At 36.0% G+C, this 23,699-nt stretch overlaps 1 protein-coding gene across 1 annotated transcript; it reads right to left on the bottom strand.

Annotated features, from left to right (window-relative positions):
- Positions 1-6,788: 6,788 nt before the first annotated feature.
- Positions 6,789-12,403, bottom strand: LOC136812741 (metabotropic glutamate receptor 3-like). Its single transcript, XM_067069268.1, has 4 exons — positions 12,176-12,403; positions 10,154-11,430; positions 9,516-9,627; positions 6,789-8,862 (listed from the first exon to the last, which is right to left on the bottom strand). Exons 1-4 carry the CDS (start codon positions 12,370-12,372, stop codon positions 7,368-7,370), a joined length of 3,081 nt encoding a protein of 1,026 aa, XP_066925369.1. The 5' UTR covers positions 12,373-12,403; the 3' UTR covers positions 6,789-7,367.
- Between the last annotated feature and the right edge of the window lie 11,296 nt (positions 12,404-23,699).

Genomic DNA, 23,699 nt, shown 5'->3' with positions numbered 1-23,699 from the left:
AAAAGCTAGTCAGTCAGATAAATCAATTTCTGGCTCTTCCTCTTGGCTCTTTTTGTGTAATTCAATTGTGTAATTTACATAGCAATTTCAACAATTCTAACGCTCTTTTTTAGCCTAGAGGCTAAATGTCTAAATCTGCGAGAACTGATTTTAAAGAGTATCATATAAAAAATGAACATTCCAATCACAGGGATTTCCCCAGAGACAAGATGTTTACTTTTCGAATTCAAAATTCGAATGAAAGGAAAACATTCGAATCGACAACAAAGGGTTACACCATCAGCATGAATAATAAAAGTATCCACATTGTTCACGTGAAAGGGAAAACCCGTGAGGTGAAACAATACACGTGGCGCCCAAAAACTTCTTTCATCAAATTTTATGAAGTTGACTAGGCTAAAGATTTTTAAAGTCGCGTGTCCATCGTTGAAAGTTATTTTTAGATTTTTATTGAGTTTTTTGGTTTTATTTTCATTTGTTTGTGCATCATTTTTTTTCGAAATACGTTATCGCAGACTTACAGTAGTGTTCTATAAATTACTAGCCAAGCCAAAAGAAAAGGAGCCAGAAATTGATTTCACATTTTTCATTAAATAATTATAAAGACAAAAAGACAATATTCTAATAAAAGAGCGTCCCACTTGAACGTCCCACTACCGTCCCACTCATGTTGAGGGGAAAGCCCTTTATTACAATTAGAATGTTTTCTTTTCATTCGAATTCAAAATCGTGTTTCTGGGGAAACCCCTCTGATTCGAATGATTACTTTGTTATTCTCAATAAATATAAACTCTTCGAAATATAGTCAGGCTGATTAAAGGGGGTAAAAAAGTTTTACTGGCCATTAGGTTTTCCCAGATTTAGCCTAGACAAAGTTGCAAAGGATTGAAAGTGTTGGAAAATAATAAAATTGTTCTATAAATTAGACAATATGAGCCTGAAGATAAGGAGCCAGAAATTGATTACACATTTTCCGGTGTTTATTTCTGACTCGCACGCATATTGCTTGGTAGCTTTTCGATCAAACATCCAATTTGAATATTATTATTATTCGTTTATCATCCACTATATGATAAAAAAAATCAATATATATATTTTGGCCGAAATCCTGTGTAGGTTGAAAACTGAAGAACAGATCATGTATATGTGTTTTGTGAAAGTATTCATTTACTCATATTGAGTTCTTTTTTACTCGTACATAATTATCAGAGAAGCAAAAATACAAAAGCCTACTACAGTCCCACCGTAGCGTCCCACTACCGTCCCACCTTAGCGTCCCACTACCGTCCCACCTTAGCGTCCCACTACCGTCCCACCTTAGCGTCCCACTACCGTCCCACCTTAGCGTCCCACCTGAGCGTCCCACTCGAGCGTCCCACCTGAGCGTCCCACCGTCCCACGTCCCACTTCTCCAGTATGCCTTAATTATTTTATGCTGAATTTTTTTAAGATAATATTTTTGTTACAATTTTTTTGCTTTGAAATCTTGTTGACATTATTTTGTATATAAAAAATTATTTTGTTAAAAATTGAAGAAGTATTTTTTGATAAAAATATTCTTTTTAATTCCTTTTGACATGCTCGAATCTAAGTATGACGTTCAGACAAAAAAACTTACTAAAATCTATTTCAAATAGCTGGCAGTGTTTTAACAAACCTCAATAACTTTTGATAGAATTTGAATTGAGTAGCAATTTAGTGCTCTTTGAAAAGACAAGCAGGAGTGGGATATTCTATTTTGATATGTCATGTTAGGAAAGTGTCATGAACTTATTTAACTTTTTTGGTCTCGTTTCATTCTATTGTTGCCATATTTTCCTATTTTCTCATTACATAAATCTTCAGGTAGGTCTATTCAGCATATAGCTTATTATTTTTTTATGATAATAGTTTAGTCTTAGTCGTATAAATATATTTCACGAGAACCCTTATCTGATATTCCGATGGCGTATTGGCGGCCGCCCATGCTAAAGCTCTAAAGGAGCGGGCCAATATACCATCGGAGAGAAATAGTAGTCGTCCATTGATGTGCCGACATAAGTTTAGCCCTCATTTTCGGGGCCGTGCTGAACGCTCAAAAATTGTTTTTTTGAGATCTGGCGCCTCAAAAAGACCGTCAAATCACTGTCGTTAGTTACCACGTCATGAGTATGTCGGCAAAAATTACAAACAACATGGCTGATGTAATTTTCAAAAATGTGTCCTGTATGGTTGTTTTTGGTTTCTTTTGATGGATTTTTTGTAGTTTAACTGTACTTATCACTCCCTAAATATTAGTTTTAGTATCCAGTGTAATTTCTGTATGTGCACCAACCCAAAAAATGTGTTTCTACCACAGAAAAGTTGATAATCGTAACTTTTGTTTTTGTTTGTTTTGATGGCTGATTTTTTCTGCACTTTCTAAAATTTTATACCATTCAAAGACCAAAAAACCAAAGCAGGTATGTTCCTATGGGCTTAGGCTTTTATCAGTAACTTTCATGTTGTTATCTATCTTAGACCGTGCTCCAAATATAACTGTTGTCCACCGGCCTACAACCGACAAACCGACTTCAGTGTTCCACAACTGAAGTTTTTTGGATAAAATCTTTATCAAACTTCACAAAAGTGTTCATTGAGGGTTAGTATTCATTTTCTATAGCTTTAGTTTTTCTTTTAGTGTTATTATAGATGATGATTACCGTGAGAAAGGGTAACTTGCATCAGTGGAGGCTAACATGCATAGCCCTCAAATGAATGACCTGTCTGGTCATTAAAATACAACTATGCAGCTCCGCTGGAAGCTCTACTCTACCATTTTTGTTTTGATTTAACTTTGTATTTTAATGACCAGACAAGTCTTTCATTTGAGTGCTATGCATGTTAGCCTCCAATGATGCAAGTTACCCTTTCTCACGGTATGACTTTTCTCTTCTTTCAGGCTTTTTTATGTGTACAATGTTTATTTTGTTTTTGCTTCTGTGATCAGTTTAAAGAAGGAAAAATACTTATTTGAGTATTTCTACATGCCCTCCTTGTGAAAAGAATGATAATATTTTGCATGATTCCTTCTCCAAAAAGTTTTGTATTTGAATTTATTTCGTGAAACCTTTTGAAGTTTTTTCTGACCCAAATTTTGTCGGCCATGACACCTTCCCTGTCCAAATTGCACTCGGGCCCATTTTTCTAAAGAATTACGCGGTCAGGCGAAATTCCGTAATGTATTTCTTCCAGATGTTGAAAATTTTCCCGACCTTCAGAGCTTTAGCGTGTCGGAAGAAAATTTCTACATCGGGTGCCAGATAACGAGAACCCAGGCTCGACCTTTTAGTACATCTAAAAGGGCTAGAAAGTTACTTTTTCCAAACGAAGTAAAGATAAGGGTATTTATTTCACACGCGTTTTGGTTTGTTTTTGAATAAATATATTTGTTATAATCTTTTGGGGGTTGATTGAGATTGATTTGGAGTTCTGTGGGTTTTGTTGTTGTTGTCATGGTGATGACGAGTTATTCCCACCGTTCTTGTGGAGTGAAATGATGACCGTTAGGATAGAATGGTCGTCTGGCCGGTTTCCTCTCGTCCCTGTGTACGCTAAAAAGAAAATTAAGTTTCACTTGATTGCCTCATCTTGTATGTCATGTCAATAAAAAATCCTTAAATGGCCTCCAGGGTAAAACCACCTGGTTCGCTTTCCTCTCGAAATTATCAAATCTTATTGGTTAGAGGTATATCACGTGATTTTCCTGGGCGAAAAATGTCTAGCGCATGGTCGGAGCCCAAAGAAATATTTTTATTCTTACATTTTCCCGTTGATGACAATTAAGGTGTTTAATTCGTTATTTCCTTTTTTCGCCCTAACGTCTTGTGATTGCTTTTGGACCTGAAAATGTAAAAATAAAACCAAACTCTTAAAAACAATAATAAACAGTATTCCCAACGACCTTTTTCTTGCCATCTTTGTGCTTCTCATTACTATCTATCTATCCTTGGAGACGAGAGCTCTATTCGGGAGATAAGGGAATATATTGGTAAATAAGTTGTGTTCAATGTATACTGAGTTTATCGTTCTATATCCGAAAGCAGCCGGCGAGGCGATCTTTTTTTTTCGATGTGTTCTGAGAGCATGTTTCAGCTAGAAATTTTGATCTGTTCTGATCAAATCTTCGAAAATTAATCAGCTAGAAATATGATCTGTTCTGACGAGACAGGGGTGTAATCAAAGTCATCTAACTGTCATCTAACGTGTTCTTGTTGTCTAGATAACCCTAGAAAGCTTCAGACGCATCTTTTAAGGAAGCAGGGATATAATCAAGAGAAAATTGATGTAATCTTGTTGCCTAGTAACCCTAGAAATTTTCAGAACACATCTTTCGTGGAGAAAAACAAATATCTTACAAGTTTATCTTGGCAAACGGTTTTTCCTAGATTTTAGAACACATCAAACCATAAAGTAGTGATAAGTTTAGGGAGACAAATAGTGCGGTAAAGGTTTCCTAGAAATTAGAACACATCGTTTGTATAAAAAATTGAAATGGCATAACATTTGGTCTCCTACAAAATAAGAACACATATTTCTAAAAAATCTCTCCGCCGGCTGCTTCTGTACATCAGCCTCAAACAAGAGAAAATAGGATACCAAATTTTTGATCATTTAAAACTTCCTTAGCCTCCTTTCGTGTCCAATATCTTTCGACTGATGAATTGTTTTTTTTCGAAAAAAAAGCTGACATGGGCAAAGATTGAATGGTGGTTATAGAATTGCTAGATAAAAAGCTGATTTTTTTCTTTTTCGTTTTTCACCTTCGTGTTTGAAAATTTTAGAAAAATTTTATACGCATAATATTCTACTCCGGATTGCCTTTCCAAAAAGTATGAAATCGCTATCTAATTCGAAATCTATCAAAAGTAATACATAATTGAAAATTTACTGCCAGCTAATTTGAAATGTACTTTAATCAGATTTTATGGTAGTTTCGTCACGGATCCAAAGGGTTAAAACGTTTGGCTTTTTGAATTTCAGCACGATGCACAAAGGCTTAGGATCGTATATATAATCATTGAGTTTAAAGCCCCGAAGGGGCTAGAGTAGAAACTTTTGGATGGGAACTGATGCTAATTAATTTCTCATCTAGAACGCCCGCGCGCGGTTCTACACAAACACCGGATTGGTATATGTAATCACATGATAACGAGTGCAATTCGAATATAATTGCACGAGTGATTTTTTTGTTATTAATTTTCCGAGTCCGAAAGGACGAGGAAAATTCGAAACAAAAAAATCACGAGTGCAATTTTCGAATTGTACGAGTTATTATGTGATTACGGGCTAATCGCACAATGACTTTCACTACTTTTTCCCAGTTAGGAAAGTAAATTACAGAAATTACACTGAGAGTTTTATATTTTTCTCTTCTCTTTATGTCTTTCTTTTATTTTTGTTTATTGATTTTCTTTCTCACAAAATAAATTTCGAATGCAATTAAAACGTTTGATGCAAAAAAAAGTAAGAAAAAACATCAAAATCAATTTTGTAAACATTGGCGCGGCATAAGAGAGTGTGATTAACGATTAATTGCTCTCTACAGGATGCAATTAACGATTAATTGCTCTCTTTGAGGGCGCGCCAAATAAGAAAAAATAACCCATCGTGCGATTAAAAGTAAAATCTATCGCTAGATTTTAAAAAATGCAGTCCTAAAAAAAAGGAAGCGCTAGATACAACCCGTCGTCATGATTGCGGCGCGTTCTAGGCGCGTTCTGGATGGGAAATAAGTGGCTTCACTTTTTCTTGCCTGGAAAAGGCAAGCCCTTCGGGCTTTTAAATTCAATGAGTACAATTTCAGAACAAAAGTGAGACATTTTTCTATCAGGGAAAATAACACTTCATCGTTTGTCAATAAACATTACTTTACAAAACACAAAAAACTTTACAGTAATAAACAATAGAGAATGTCATATTTAAATAGAAATTCAACCTAAAAAATTGTTAGAACAAAAATGTGGGATCAAGTTACGACAGTGTGATCTTAAAGACGGAAACTACAGGCGAATCTTCAACCTTCTGACGTCTCTTCAAGATCATATGAACTTTGCGCCCCGAAATGACGTAATGATCACTAGGTAATCAGGAATGGACCATTTTTTATCCATACAGGGAGTGGGCTGAACGAACATTTCCAGATTTTTTCTGCAAATTTTGTCATTTCCATATATTTTCAAGAATCACTTTTGGCTTGACAAGGTTCGTCCAACCCCTGTATGGAAAATAAATGGAACAACCCAGTATTGGTTGCACCAACCACGCTTTCGTAACTTTACCCAGAATAAATCTTATGTTAATAAAATTATCTTATAATTTAGTGCGTTTAAAATTTACATTTCAGTTTTACAGATATCGTCATCATTGTCGTTAAAAAGAAGGAATGACTGTTAGTTACACAAACTAGGTCAATAGATACTACAATTTTAATATCGTTAAATTCATTGATCAAAGCTAGTTGTTTCAGACAGAAATGGTCTTCAGGGCCGGGCGGAAGCGGGGAGGCTGGCGGTGGTTGAAGCCTCCCCACTTTTGAGCAAAATAAACATTTTTCTCCAAATCAAATTGTCGAATTCTATCTCATTTAGATTCTTTAGCCCCTCCACTTTTAAGGTTGTTCACCGGGCCTGGTCTTTAGACAAGATTCTTCAAATTTTTGCAGAAATTTAGTTGGTCCTTTTATACCTTACTGAAACTGAAGAACTTTGTATATCGGCTGAACCCTTTAAGTACAAATCCAGAGAATAACAGGTTGGCAAGTAGATGGAAATCAAGCTAGTATATTTTTAAGAATTACAGGATTTAGATATTTGGGAAAATTGAAAAATGACCATTTCGAAACAAACAAATATACCGACGATATCGATCGAGTTTAAATAGATCGGAAGAAAATATATTCCGTCTTCTAGTACCTAATCGTCACACTGTGAGTACCTACTAAAGTTCCAAAGAGCGATTTATAATCGTCTGTATGATTGCATATTAATGAGATTTCTCATGTTTTGTAAAGTTATGTAACTTCCCACATTATGGAAGCAAACGTTCGATTTTCCTAAGGGATTGCATCTACATATTCGAACGTTTGTTGTTTCATAATGGCAGAAGTTTACGTAATTTAACAAAACATGAAGAACCTCTATTCATGATATGCACCATTACAATGTCTTCCACGGACCCACTAACAACTGATTGGTTGAAAGTGACGTAATGACTAATTTTACGTCACTTACAACCAATCAGCTGTTGGGTCCGTGATGTTATGGCAGAAGACATCGCAATGGTGCATATCATGAATAGCTTCTTTATTATCCTATCCTTTTATCTTTTATACCATGCTCATAGCCAGGTTACAGCTTTGTATTCAATTCACCACTTGAGGATAATAAACTCGTTTTCTCCGTTACTTTCTCGTGATGATGGTGATGATGGGTGTGGTGGTCCAACAGTTTATGAATACTGACATTCGAAAAGACTTTTTTCAAACCACTGAAATGTGATAGAACATTATGAGAAGTTGCAGAGCGCGGTGGTTGTTGCTGCATCTCCACACTTAAACTCGCGTCCAGTAGGAAAGACGTGGATTGTGATTTACGGATTTCCCGCCTCAGCACGTCCAGCCCTGGGTTGAACGTCTCGTACGATTTGTGATGGTTGATTTTCTCTAACTGTGACATACTGGAAAAGGAAGCTCTTCGCGGTTGTAAACGATCAATCAGGCGCTGTCGTTCTCCTTTATGTAACGTTCCGCGGCGACTTCCGGGTTCTCCACCATCCGGATCATCGAAAACAGACGGTTGATGAACAGCAACCGGAAGACTTGGTAGACTCGCCAATCGAGGGCGGAAGGGTTCTTGTTCGGGCGGTGTCTGACCTCTCTTCCACTGATCTCGATGTAAACTATCCAGAAAATGATCTTTATGTTGCTGTCGAGCATGCTCAGGGCTGTTCAGTTTGGGATTGAACAGAATGATGTATACTTTGTAAGCATACATGATAAAAGTCACTGCTAACGTACAAATGAAGTTCTGGAATAAGAACGCAATACTGTTGCTGTACGGATCCAGGCTAAAGAATAATGGAACATAGGCTACCCAGACTACAATAACGGTGAACATGGTCAAGCTGATGTATTGCGCTTCATTGTAGTTTTCCGGTAACTTACGCGCCCGGAATGCGTAATAGCCGGACACGATAACCAAGATGAAAATATATAACATGACAATCCAGAAAATGACTGTCTGATAATAATCACATTTCAAATAATAAATCAATTTGCTCTTATAGATGTCTGTTTCCACTGCTGGTTGGAAGTTCCAATTCCACAACAACACTGCGATGAGTTCGAAAACAACCAACACGTAAATGAAGAGGATTTGATAGTTGGTGTGTAAAAAGCGCGATACTTTGGTGAAACGGTTCGAAAAAACGCGAATCAGGCGATACGTCTTGACAAGAATGATCGCAACTACTGTCGTAAACAAAAATCCGAAGATGAGTGTCCGGAATAAACAAAACAGTGGAGATAGCGGGAAAAAGTAGAGCAACGGTAGACAGAATAGGAGCATCAATGATAATAATTGGATAATCGAGATTTCACGACTTGATGATTTGACTACAGGTGTATTCCAGTGTCGCACGAACACCAGGATAACGAAAAGCACGATCAAAACTCCAACGATGCACGACGCGATCAACAACAAACCGATATAATTGTCCAACTTGATGCGGATTTCACGCAGTTTGATACAGTATGTTTGATTACTACTGGCTACTTCGTATGAAGCTTCACAGGGAACACATTTCTCTTGGTTGATCGTTGAACTAATCGTGTCTGCTCCACAGCTAGGAAAAGAAGAAATTTGAAATGAGTTACCGGTACTCACAACTTCCTGATAATAAGGTTTCTGGTAATAAAGTTTCTCGTGCAATTCTTCCATTATGGAAGCAGATGTTCGAATCTGTACAGAAAGAGATACATAATCCTGACAACGCCTAAGATTCCCATAATTCACTCCCTAGATTCACTCAGTCATTCTCAGACCTTTACTCTATTCGTGAACTCTTGGAAACCATATCAGCGTAATCAGACTGATTCCCTAGAGAGTGGTTTCCACGTGATAACAAGTAAAATTACACATTTAAAGTGAATGAACTTTAGTGCAGGTAACGTTAAGGCGATTGTACAGCCCATAGTAGCGGTGGCGTAGAAAGCTTACTGTTAGCACAACTTAAGAAAGTTCAGTATGTGTTTTATAACGTATGGAAGCTGATTGTAACAGTACTCGGTACAAAACGTTACCAAAAGTTTCCAGTGGAAAAGTTACTAAAAGAATGATAAAAGTGACGCAATAGGTGGGAAGATTTTAAGAAAAAAAAGAAGAAAAACCAAAATTGTAATCTTTTTATTCGAGCTCCACCACCACTCGCGACCTTAGAATAAATATCGCTAGAGTCATTGTACTCGATATTAAATGTTCAAAAAGGTAGATGCTTACCTTGGGCAAGTCCAACAGCAGGACGATGAAGAGTCCACAGACTTGTATGAACCCGGTTTACAGTCCTGTGAACATTGTCCTGATGGAATACCTCCTTCGTACCAAAACGAGGCTGAAAGAAGAAAAGGGGAATGGAGTAAGTAAACATCTCGTGATATTCGTGACGTAATGTTTTTTTACGGAAGCACTCAAAGAAGATCGGGTGTTTGCCACTAATTTCAAATTTAAGCAATAAAACTAGTGGTAAACACCACGGTCTTTTTTGGGTGCTGCCGTATAAAACGGTACGTCATGAATATCGTGAATTATAAATTCAACGAACAAAGTTACTAAACCTATTCATTTTTGTTTTACAAAAAGACCTCCTATCTTGAAAAAGCTTTAAAAAAATAATAATCCGATGCTGTCCGATGACGTTTTAAACTTTTAGATAGAAAGGAGATATAACCAACTATAAGGAGTAAGAATAAAAGCGGTCTCCTTAAGAAGTTCCCTTGGTGATCCAGTCTAGCGCGGACTGGAGCCCAGCAGAGTACAAGTACTTAGACACTATTCTATTCCTCGGCAAAGGTATCTGAAGCTAATATTGAAGTAACAATTCTGTGAAAAAGCAGAACAAAGAAGAAGACGGTACTGACCTTCCCTGGCGTTTGGCGACGCGTCGATGTTGTTGGGCCCAAACCAGGTTCCTACTGCTTTATCAGCCGTTTGATAATGCATGTTGAAAATGTATTCCTTGTTGACGATCTCACCAGTCTTTTGATCAAAACTGATATGGTATCCCTCACTACCCGGTGGTAAGATAAAGTCACATTTTTTGATGATCTCGAACAGTTTCTTGAAGTCAATTTCAGGATCCCATTTGGGACAAGTAGTCTTCGTACAACCCAAATACTCATGGAGGCCTAAGGCTATAGCATACACTGCCGCAATGACTTGTGGGTATTTGGATCGTGTACCGCTGATGACAGCTGAAGCCATACGTTCTGGAAGGCGGAACATACATGTAGGTGGTTTATCTTTTGATTTGAGGACCTTTTCCGGACAAAGCATGGATCGTTCGAAGATCTTCCGAATCCATGGATTGTCCCAATTGATGTCAAAACTGTATTGCATATCTTTGATAAAACTGTCATTCAGTAACGGTTGCTTCAACTTTGTGACAATGGTGCGATAGTAGAAGTTCTCCCTTTCGTGCATCGTATCTGTCCAAATGTGAGGTCCAATGAATACTAAGCTCCATTTCGAGATGTTCGCAGCTCGCGCCGCACCCATGATTTTCTCGGAGATTTTGTAAGGAGCCCATAAGATAACGATGTGTGTCGTGTTGAGAGTCAGTTCCTTTAGGTGACCAACAATCTCGCTTAACTCGCGTTCTTTCAATTTTTCGTTGAAGGTTAAGGCGTGTTCTAAACACACGCCCGCTGTCTTGGCGGATATTTGAAGCTCTTCCAAACCAACCCGCCCATAGGCATCATCGATGGCGAATGCGGACACGTACGTCCATTTAAAATATCGGATCAAATCAATAATGGCTGCCGCTAAATGTTTATCGGAGGGGACAGTCCGTAAGAAACTCCGGTAACGCCATGATTCGGAAAGAGCCTCACTAGTGGACGAATATGAAATTTGTGGTGTGTATTCACTTGAGATGACACTGTTCAGAAGGGCGGATATATCACTAAGGGCGCCGCCTACAACGCCAATCAATTTCGTATTCCCATCTTTGTAATAATTCTTGTTAACCATGAAATTCAACGCGTAGCGAGCGCCCAACTCAACAGAATCACAACTGTCGTAAATGTCATAACCTAATCTAATACCAGGTAATATGGTGGTGTTTTTATTGATTTCACTCATGGCGTATAGCATGGCGGACACCCAAGTCACGGCCGCGTAATTGGTGTCATACGAGCTGAAATGGGAAAAAGGATAATGGAAAAAGAGTCAATGGCAAATCCTCATTCTGTTTTTAAACAAGACTGTGCATGAATGTATTCCTGTTAGACTTAAAAATTTTGCCTTATCAGAATCGATATCAGAGGACATATTTAGGGCCATTTTGAAAAGTCTTTATTATCTAGAGCGTTCTACCTATCTATTCCAGGCTTGTGTCACTGTGTAAAAATAAAAGTTTAAGAAGTTTAATTCAAACAAGTACTTTTATGCATTAAAAGATATTAACCTAAGGTGGAATAAGATTGACGAATAAATTCTTCTTCGTTGGAAAGATATTGAAAAAGAATCATTTCATTAGCCCAGATAAGCTTTTAGTTTTGTGCGAAAAACGCAAGGTAGAGTGGACGGGAGGAAGAGTAACTACAATTTTTTGTAAGATCAAGATCAAGCCTTCAGATGTTCTTAAAATGATCTTATTTTTCACCATTTTGTGAGTATTTTTGTGCGATTTCCCAAGAAATTGGATGTCTGAGAGCTCGCAAAGCCTCAAATGTTTCTAATTTGTTCTTAACGTTTTAGTTAATGTTAATGTCTATATTCTTTAAAGTCGAAAGAAGTGTACAAATCTGTACTAGCTTTAAAGCTAATAGAGTTCGACTGCCTATTCGACTGTCTTGCTGCCTTTGCGTAATAAATTTGGTCAACAAAGCATCATGTTCTTATACTATAGTTTGTTCTTATAAAAAACATGTAAAACTTACTCAGTTTTTGGAAAGTAATATGTTGAAGGAAAAACACCTCCAATAATGAAGTCTACATTGTCCAGATCTTTGAGCCTGATATTTGTATCACAACCTCTCTTGATATATTCCGCATCATTTATAGAATATGTGAATGGTATCAAGCATAATAATTGAACAATGTATAATATGATGATGACAAGTGTTGTATTCTTCATGTCTATTCTTTGTTTGTTTTTTTATTTTTCTGAAAACGAAAAGAAGCATTACAATACACATTTTCGACTGTAGCCGCCAATTGCCGAGCGGGCACTTTTTTTGTCCGTTTTATCACCCTAAAACCGCCCCAGTCTTTTTTTTTCGCACCTAAAAACAATAGGAAAAAAGTGTAAAAAAAGGATTGGATCAAGTTTAGGGTGGTAAATTAAATGATAATGTGGCACACGCCTGACCAAAGGTGTATACAGTGTTTATTGTGATTTGAAAGGAGCTACCACAGATATTTTACATTTTCTGTAGCAAATTAATCAGACATTTCATTTCCAACCACATTGGGAAACCTAGTGGATTCTTTTAAAAATCAGATGATTTTGAGAATAACAGCAGCTTTGTCCCTAATATCCATTTCGAATACAAAATACTAGGCACAAAAGAGAAATTCACCGGGAAGTTTTGAAACCACAATCGATTTGAAAGTGCTCTAAAGTATGTTCGAAGGGTAGAGTTTTAAGGCTAGACTTAAGACTTAGGACCTTAGGATCTGAGGATGCAAAAGTTCAAAAATGGTCCAGTAGAGCTTGAAATATAGCCTAGAAACCAATAAATCCCTCCCAGATCGAAATAATTGATGAAATCAAGTTGAAGGCCTGAAATTGACATTCTCGCTCGAACTTCAAATTTCGAAAATTGGTAAATTAGTCAAAAGTGCCAATATGTTATGGCACTGATTGTAGAAATATTAGTTAAAATCAAGGCCTTCTAAAGTTAGGCTATAAAAAATCATGCTAAAACTTTTATACTGTACTGAAAATATTCAAGCATTTCTTTTTCATCGCTCAAGTTGAAGACAAATCTGTATGTGATCACAAACCATGACTGTGTTGTGCTACACTTTCTCTGATAGTTTCTCTGACAATTTCTAAGAAAAGATTTTTGTGAGACTCAGACTTGAATCATTGACATGGGAACAAACAGATGGCACATATGAGAAATAAATCAAGGTTCCAACAAAAAACAACATCAAAGCAGAATGAAGCTTTTTATGACGAAAGCTTTTTAGGAAACGGGTCATCTTGGAAAGATAAAGTGTTATGATGATGTCATCTTTGTGTGATCACGTGACGATTGATCTTTCATACCGACTGCAGTAAAAATGGAGGGAGATTTCAATCGTAGGATTAAGATTTGATGAGCCGAGATATCCTGTGAAAAAAAATGATTTTTTTGCCTAAAAACAATGTATATTGCTGTTTTTTTAATCAAAAATATCATCTTTTGGTCAGAATGTCTTGGCCTGATGAATTTTCTCAGACTTACTTTTATTCTTATTTGGACATAATTGTCAGTTGGTTATGGATATCCAATGAATCTGTTGTTATAGTGAAGATTACTAAAACGACCTTTCATTTGTTAATAAAGTTTCAAACATTTTTGAATCCATGGCAATTTATATGTAATCTTTTTTAAACAGGAAAGAAAATCTCAAATCAAAATTAAAATAGATAATTACTGCTTTAAAAACAAAACCACACAAAATTAACAACAGATAATCAATATGACCCCAAGGTACTTTGCAATAAGTAGATAATACTAGGCTAAAACAAGCTCACCATAACTCAACTCAAAACCAACATATCATGCATCATAAGCCACTTGAAACTTTATAGGACAATTCAAATACAGTATAATCGAAAGAGACAAGGGTTATAAAAAACTATAATCCCACATCACATCATTTTTGTCATCTAACTGTAAAAATATGTTTGATATCAAAACAAGAATTTCTTTCTCCTTCTCTTTTTTACAAGCTTAACAGAATGAGGAAGTTAGAGAAAGAATAATGTGTGCAGCTACAATGACAACACCAGATATTTTTAATGATCTCATTAATTGACTGGTTTTTCATTTATTTTAATTATAGTATAAAAATCTTGTAAAAATCATTTTATATACCTGTGTGAGCAGTCATAAAATGATAGAATGGAAAATGTAGTAGAAAATATCCTGAAACTATCCATAAAATCAATCTGAATCAATCATTATTGATCTTTCATAGCATGAGAAACACAAACCTGTGTTATTTTAAAACTTTCTTGTCAAAATAACGTTTTTCCAAGCAGAAAAATATGTATAAAGTCTTTTAAAAGTAAATCATCTCAATAATACAACTTAATCTGTCTAATCCTCTTCCGACAGAAATATCTCTTTTATGCTATATCCATTAAACACACTCTTCTTAAATTTTCTCAAAACATAAAGCAATCACTAAAACTATGGGAGAGATGAGATTGTTAGACAACGATCAATCTACATGATAAAGAGTAGTTTAATTGCTTCATTCATATTATGATATAACATAATAATATACTTCACAGTGTTTATAAAATATGTTTGAAAAACACTCAGATGATATCCTCACCGTGAAAAATATTGTCAGGAAGTTTGTCAATTACTTAGAATGTGAGAGTTTGAATCATAAAGAATCCAACATAGAGTCATCATTAATTTTGGATTCTCATGAATGCTAAACCACAAAATTCCTATGCAAGACGTTCTCAGATAATGTAATGAAACAAAATACTGTAAGATATCAGAGTCTGGAAGAGTCTTAAACATGGAATTAGTAATAATACTAGTACTAATTCAACAACTATCAGGGGATTCCCATATAAAAGAAGCCTTCTTCATTTTCAAAATACAAGAAAGAATTATAAAACAACCACGAATCAAGAAGGAGAAAAGTAAATAAATAATTAACTAGCACTACTATTGAAAACAACACCCCTAAAAGGCTTTAACAAAAATAAAGTTTTATTAACTTCCAACAACAAATGAAAAGGTTTTTCTTGAAAATGGCAAACATAAAGACTGTCTAACTGTCTAAAAATCCATGATAGAAATCAATAAACAAATTGTCCTTTATTAAACTATATACATCTTTTGTTTTAAAAAACTAAATTTAACAACATACCATATGTATATACATGATACCATATTCTTGTTAGAAAGCAAAATGACAACATGTCATAGAATAGTCTCTAACCTTTCCAAAGATTTGATTGTTGGAAAGAGCTAGATACTTATAGGAATTCAAAATTATAAAAAGATGAAGAAAAAAAGTTACTCAACTCGCAAGCAAAAAAATGCGCTGCAAAAATTTCTAATGGGATTCATGAAAAAATAAACCGGCACTTTTTAATGAAATTGACATTTTCAAAAACTATTATGAGTGAGATATTGCCTAAATTTTGAGACGTAGATGAAAAAATTTGAACTGAGCCAACCTTGAAAACTATTTGAAGAGAAACTCACTGCACAAAATTGTCTGAAAAACGGTTTACTTTTTATTCCAGATTGTGTACAGAATTTTTATAAACGGGATAAAACGATATAGTTTAAAAAAAGATCTACGGAACCCACCTAGATCCGTGCACTACCAGATAGGCGATTTCACAGAAATTTTGCGAAACCTCAAACAGTGACCCATTTACATGTGCAAAAAAATTTAACTTTAGCGTATCTGTCTTGGGAATTGAATGACAGAATTTGGTTGGTTGATTCTGGCCGATGCCCATTTATAGCAATCAGTGTTTTTGTCTCATTTCAAGTTTTTAAGTTTTAATCAATTGTCTTGGGATGTTTAACTTGATTCAGGTACCATAATTTGGTCTAATGTTGACATCCCTCTTCTAATTTTATCACCCTTCTTAAGAGATAGGAATAATAGGAAGGTCAGAATTACTGATTGAAACAAATTTTCTTTGGTTAGCAATCAGTTGATTCATCAGTGATTCCGACCTTCCTATTGATCCCTATCTCTAAAGAAGTCAATTTGCAAAAGTTTAAATAATAATGCTCACAAAAAATTCTCAAAAAAATTAGAAACCTCGAAATACTAATAAATATCAAATTTTCGGCAATTTCTTATCCTTTACTGTGGGCCCTTTTTAAAGTTGAACAGCAATTGTATTTATCAGATTTAAGGAATATAATCCACTTTTAAGACAGTCAGTATAGACCATTATGTTAACACATAATTTGGACTTTGTACCCTATGTTGCACGCAAGCACTTAAGCTAAAGTCCTGCGTACAAGCAGGACAAAAATCAGCTTTTTGAAGTTTTCAAAAAACGCCACATAGAAGATCTTTCAAATTCAGTTAGCCTGGGTATCCAGACTCAAAATTTCAGAAAAAAAAACTCTTACCTCAAAATACAAAGTTTCTAAAATTTTAGAGTCTGGTGCAACTAAAAAAGTCTGATACAGTTTTGAATGACACAGTCTGTGAGTAAACCCTTGTTGACAGAATCTCAAAACTTTGGAAACCCAGACAGACACACATAATTACTTACCATAATAATTACGTACCCTCTGGAAAGGTAAAGGATCCAAAAATGACCCTACAAAGTATCGCGGTCTAAGTATCGGATCCACCGTTTGAAAGTTAATCATCAATCTTATACTTGATCGCTTACGTCCCTGGTATGAACAACAGCTTTCCGAGGAACAAAATGGATTTCGTCACGATCGGGGTACCACTGACGGCATCTACACCGTAAAACGTATCCAACAAATCACCCACCGAAAAAAGCAACCTCTATTCCTTCTCTTTGTCGACCTAACAGCTGCATTCGACCACATTCCAAGGAAGTGGCTGTTCGATTCTATCAAGCTACGCTTTGCTGCAAACCAATCACCTCACGTAATCAGTATTCTTGAAAAATTGTATGCATACACAAGCCTAACGTATGAAGGCGAAACATTTCAAACAACTTCGGGTGTCCGACAAGGTGGTCCAGAGAGCCCCTTCCTTTTCAATTTATTCATTGACTTTGTGATGCGCGTATTTATCGAAAAATCTACCAATACCCAATTCTTCGAACACAAGTATCGTATCAACCCCAGGAGTTTGACAAGGGAAGAACGATACACACTCAGAGAACAAAATATTGACTTGAACGGCTCCTCCACATTACCCTGGTGTGGATATGCCGATGACTTAGTTCTGTTTCTCACAAATCACATCTGTCTCAACAATTCTGCAAATTTACTGAACTCTGTATTCAAAAATTTTGGTCTGACAATAAACACCTCTAAGACGGAGACAATGATTATCAACGGTGAAAACCCAAATACAAATGAATACCCGGCAACCATAATTTCGATTGATGGCTCTCCGCTGAAAAATGTTCAAAAATTCAAATACCTTGGCTGCCATATAGACTATTTGGAACCAAATTCGGGTAACGTCGAAATAAATCACAGAATTCAAATCTCATCCGTTAAGTTTAATGAATTATCAAATTTACTACAAAACTTTCAAATCAACTTGAAAACGCGTGTAAAATTCTTGAACAGCTTCGTTCGTAGTAGATTGACCTATGCATGTCAGAATTGGAATATCACCCAGAACCAATATGATCGCATTGATGCAACATATTGTATGTTCCTTAGACGTATGATCCGTAATGGCATGAAACATGTAAACGAAGTGGAGAATGATTTTAGAATGATGATTAGTAATGTTCGTTTACATGAAATTTGTGACACAAAGGATGTGAGTGTATTTATTAAAAATCAGCAACGCAATTACGTTGCTCATGTAATCCGTATGCAAGTGAATCGAAATGTCAAAAAGCTTACTTTTAATGATGACAAGTACACCAGAAGAGGCCGACCATTAGGTCTCTGATGGAACAGGTAATGGCCAATGAAAATTTGGGCATTGAAAAGGAGAAAATAGATATTATTTTCTATGATGAGACTGGGTTATCCAGAATTTTATTTATTTACATTTACATTTATTTATTGACGAGAATTTGATGCAAGTCTATTTTGATATCAAGACGGACTTGCATCCTATTCAACCTAGGAATAGGGAATAGTAAATTTATAATATATATATCTAAGGTGTTTACACCTTTGTTGATTCATGTTTTGTTTTCTTCTCCTGTCAGTCTACCTGGAGTTTGTTGTCATCTTGCACAGGCCGCTGGGGTAATGTCGCCTGACTGTCTTAAATGACAGTCAGCCTGTCCCAAGCCAGGATAAAGACAGAGGGACCCAGAAAGGACTAATTACCCTTTCATTGTAACATCGTCTCTCTAAGAGGAAAAAGAATTCGGCCAATCTTTGTTGTTTGTAGTTCTGACAGGAGAAAACATTTTATTTTTTCATACTATATATATATAAAACCTCTTTTACAAACTCAATAAACTTTCAAAACCACTTTAAAGTACATCAAAGCATCAGCCACATTCATAAAGGCTCCTTTCCAGCGGCCATTTTGTTTAGAAATGAACTTGTGTTTTCTTTTTCATTTGTTTATCTTTTTTTGCAAGGTCAGCTTTTTCCATAAATAATTATGCGCGCGCATCGAAAAATATAAAAAACCCCACGAAAATTCTGCTCAGTGACTGGGCGCGTACTGACCAATTAGAGACACTCGCATATGCAGGGACAGATATCCCTGCAGACGAGTTACTTCGACCAGACCGTAAACCTGAGACAAGATTATAAAAAACTAGACGGTGAAATAGTTTACGGTCTGGATATCCAGGCTAAAATTCAGTATGTGAATAGAGAAGTAAAAAATACAACTTTTCTATTTTTCCTTTTTTTGCAAAACCAGGGGGGGGTCGGTAGTAAGTTGTGGGGGCTAGTGGTGCTGGGTGGTGGTTTGATAAGGTACTCTCGGGTACCTAATAGCCGTCCCCCCCCGCTAATTAATTTTTCGAAAATTTTCCACCCAGGACATTCTTATTCCAACCCCCCTGCTTATTAATTTTTGGGAAAATGTTTTTGAAAGTTCCCTCTTTTGTCCTAATTCTGCTGTATTAGCCTCCTTTTCAAAAATTTTCCACCCAGGAATTTTTTATTCCAACCCCCCCGTTTATTAAGTTTTGAGATTTTTTCCAACCCCCCCCCGCTTATTCCAAACCCCCTGGCTATTAGGTACCCGAGAGTAGGTAATAGGCCAAAACCAATTATAGAATCCGAAAGCTTTTGAAAAACTATGTAGAAGACTTTTAAGTGAGTATGGCCGATTTCTGTACTGAACGGTTATTTGATGAAGAAGTGGTGGTTTTCCCCCTCATTTTGGTCATAAATCGCTTATAAAATGACACTTCTACATCAAAAAACTCCCATTCAGTACAGAAATCAGCCATACTCAGTTAAAAGTCTTTTATATAGTTTTTCAAGAGCTTTCAGATTCTATAAATAGTTTAGGCCTAAAATGAGTTTGAAATTTCCAAGTTTTTTAGAAAATTTAAAGGAGGTGTACCAGAAAGTACCATTACTAAGAATTAAAGGGTGGTATACTTATTTTGAATGAGGGGGAAAATCAACTTAGTACAGGGTACTTAACGGTGGTGTGCCATTTCTCAATAATGATATCAAGATTGTACCGGGTACTAAGGGGTGGTATACCTATTTTATTAAGGGTTAATTTCAACTTAGTACCAGGGTACTAAGTGGTGGTGGTCTCAGATAAATTTCAAAAAGCAAGAAAGTACAACTTTTTGGTAATGGTCCAGTACCCCAACTTGGTACACCCTGGCAAAACTTCTAGGAATGAAAATAAAGGGATAATGATAATTGAATACTGTACTATTCACTGATGATCTCGGCTCAATCCTCAGACTGCCTAAAATGGTACACTTATAACCAGGGATTATACTCTAGTTAAGAGATATACTCTATTTAAGAGAAGTTCTCTTCATTTAGGAGATTTTTTTTACCCCGCTGATTTTTGACCTTCCAATCATCTTGCACATATTTTTAACTTTAAAGATTGTCTCAGTATATCATTTTCTTCCTTCTGACAAAATTTGGTTGAATTTTGCTTATGTTTAGAAAAAGCTGTTGTGAAGGTCACTATCTTTTATTTTGATTTGATTTAATCAGCAGTAATAAGGCAAATTTTGTGGTTTTTTGACAATTGAAAACAAATAAAAAGGTGATTTTTTTGGTTTTTGGGTCATTGGAATCAGAAAACCCTTTGTTTTATATTGTTAATGATGAGAGTGCTGTTACCAATTTTGTTAGATCTGACATATTGATGTTTGCAAAGTGCACTTTACAATTTTAATTCCTTTGAAGAATCATATATATTCTGGTTTTCATGTTATTAATGATGCTTTAGAGCTTTAGAGCTAGCCTGGCAATTTTCATTTGTAAATTCTCATTTTCACCCAATAATTTTCGCGAAAGTAAATGTTTCTGCTCACAAAAAAGCTTGCACGGCTAAAAGTATTTCGTCCATACCATAATTCCTGGAAAGTGCTTCAGTGCCAGCCTGGAAATGGTACACAGTACAAGTACACCGAATGAATTCACATTCGGCGTGAGGCAATAATTACTTTTGACGTATTGGCATAAGGAGCAGATAAAAATTAAGATACTGGCATAACTCAAAGCTTCTCCCCTAAACCCCCTACAAGCAGTTAGTCACACTAGGAAATCAAGCTTTCAGAAAAAAACAACATCAGTCATCTGCAGGATGTATTTGCAACAACAAGGATGAGAGTTACCTGAATCAAGTTCGCGAGACAATTAATTAAAACTTGAAAGTTTGAAACAAAATAAAATGTGCAGCAGCCAAAATTAACCGACCAACATTTGTCATTCAATTCCCGAGACAGCGCTTAGATTTTTAAGGCTTTGTTTATACGCTAAAGTAAAAACAATTCTGCACAACATGTAAATGGGTCAGTGTTTGAGGTCCGGCAAGATTTCCGGGAAATAGCCTATCCGGTAGTGCACAGATCTAGGTGGGAACCGTCTCCCCCCGTAGATCTTTTTCTTGGGGAGTTGATCTTCAAATTAGTTCTCCAAGGTTGGCTTGGCTCAAATTTTAGGCAATTTCTCATAGTTTTTGAGAATGTAAATTTATTAAAAAGTGCCAGGTTATTTTTTCACGAATCCCTTTAGAAGTTTCGCAGTGCATTTTTTTTGCTTTAGAGTCTGGTAAAAGATGTAGCGCTTTCGCAGCATTAACCTTTGATACGCATTTCGGCGGGATGCTACAGTGTGACTAACTGACAAGCCGACCTTTTTTTGCGTAGACCTCAGTTCAAACAACTACCGTGAAAGTGGGCAACTTGCATCAGTGGAGGCTTTAACATGCATAGCCCTCAAAAGGAAGACCTAACTGGTCTAGGTCATTAAAATACAAAGTTAAATCAAAACAAAAATGGTAGAGTCTACTCCCAGTAGGGCTGCAAGCGGAACTGCGTAGTTCATTTGTTTTGAAATTTTGCTGCTTCGATTCGTCAGTCATTTGACGGCTATGCAAGTTTCCCTCTACTGATGCAAGTTACCCGACTTTACGATAAACAATTAGACTTTGCATTGTTTCCACCACAACAACACTGGCTGCAGTGACCTTAGACCAGACGGTACTAATTGATAAATTCGATTATCGAAGTACTGTGAGTGGTCCTAAATAGACCTTTTTTCAAAGAGGCCACCCTGTTGAATAATTATGTAGTCCAGCAGAAAAACAATGATAAAACCATGCATAATTATTACAATATGCATGATACAGTAATTATGCATGGCTCTATCATTGTTTTTATGGCTGGACTCAGCTGGACTACATAATTATTCAACAGGATGTCCTCTTTGAAAAGAGGTCCATCCGACCCCCCAAATAACTGCTATGAAAATAAATTCAATGTTTATAAACATTCCCTCTCCAAGTTGAACAATAAACTATATAATATTGCAATGACTCTCGAAATAAAACATCCAACAAGATGACTATAATGTCAAGATTTCAATTATTAATGTGATCATAAAGTGTTGAGTTGTAAAAATAATTACCTCCATTAATTCTGAATCCATTGCTTGTGTTTAAAAACATTAACAATTTTGTAATAAAAATTGTTTTGTATTAGAAGCAACTATTGTTATTAGATTCAATACTGTGAGTGGTCCTAAATCCGACAGCCCTGCCTAATTCTGACCCCCAAATAAAGGTTATGAAAAAAAATTCTATGTTTACAAACACTCCTTCTCCAAGTTGAACGATAAACTATTCCAAGAATTCTCAAAACTAATTCAAAACATCTACCAAGATGGCTATAGTATAATGTCAAAATGTCAATAATGTAATCAAAAAGTGTGAGTTGTAAAAGTCTGAATGTAATTACCTTTTATTGTCATTTACCGTGAGAGTGGGTAACTTGCATCAGTGGAGGCTAACATGCATAGCCCTCAAATGAATGACCCGTCTGGTCATTAAAATAAACTATATTCAGCTCCGCTCGTAGCTCTAGTCTACCATTTTTGTTTTGATTTAACTTTGTATTTTAATGACCAGACGAGTCATTCATTTGAGGGCTATGCATGTTAGCCTCCACTGATGCAAGTTACCCACTCTCACGGTATGATGTTTGACATATATATTGCAAAAAAAAATTATGTTTCGTATAAGAAGCAATTATTGTTAATTATTTGGTTCAACTGGTTTACTGTATCAAATTTCCCAGTTTATATAGTTGACACTTTGGTATTTTCGTTGCGTCACAGCAAAAGGTTTCTTTTATTTTAGTTTGTATCTTTGAAAGACTACGTCGGATTTAGGCAGGGCTGTCGGATTGAGGACCACTCACGGTACACCTCATCAGAAATTCCATTTCCTCGTGTTGTTGCTACGCAACACTTTTTGGGAGGTAAAGAAAGCGCGATATTGCGGTTTTCAGGCAAAAAGCCTTACAAAACACCCATAATATTGATGCCAAAAGAGCCTCCAAATCAACTGAAGAACCACCGAGTTTTTCTCTTTCTCATAGCTTCTGCTAGCATCTTGAATTATTCAGCATTTCATTGTTGAAAAAATTGCCGTTTTCGGCAATAATTGCCGAAAAGAGCAATAATTGTCAGTTTATAATATCTTAAACACCCAACTGTTATTGATTACTTCAATCACAATCAAACGTTCGATTAGTACTGTCTGGCTTAGATTAAGCATTTCTTATAATTGAAATACATGCAATTTTCCCAAGACAGCAAGAAACTCTCATAAAAGACTTTTGATAAACTTCCTTAGAGTCATACCACCAGTGCACGAACGGCCCCAGTGCACGAACGAGCGTCTTTGAACTTGAAAAAAACAACCAAAAACAAACTTCTATAGAACTTCCTTTGTGCAGCAGAATCCTCAAACTATTCCTTGCAATCTCTCCAAAAATTAAAATAAACGGAGCACTAGAACAACACTAAACCGATTTTGAACGAGGCCAAGTAAAAAAATCACGAAATTCGAGATTTTTGTAAATATAGCTGATCGCGAGAGAAAATGTTCTTTATAAGAAAATTT

This window comes from Clytia hemisphaerica, unplaced genomic scaffold (genome assembly GCF_902728285.1).
Source record: "Clytia hemisphaerica strain Z4C2 unplaced genomic scaffold, Clytia hemisphaerica genome assembly, whole genome shotgun sequence".
Taxonomy (NCBI): Eukaryota; Metazoa; Cnidaria; class Hydrozoa; order Leptothecata; family Clytiidae; genus Clytia; species Clytia hemisphaerica.
The sequence above is the reverse complement of the archived record's forward strand: the minus strand, read 5'-3'. Positions and strand labels throughout refer to the sequence as shown.

Coding starts and splice junctions, on each gene's coding strand:
- LOC136812741 (XM_067069268.1), bottom strand. CDS start 12,372: ATGAAGAATACAACACTTGTCATCATCATATTATACATTGTTCAATTA. Junction 11,431..12,175: donor TATTACTTTCCAAAAACTGA/GTAAGTTTTACA, acceptor TTCCCATTTCAG/CTCGTATGACACCAATTACG. Junction 8,863..9,515: donor TGCTGTTGGACTTGCCCAAG/GTAAGCATCTAC, acceptor TTCTTTTCCTAG/CTGTGGAGCAGACACGATTA.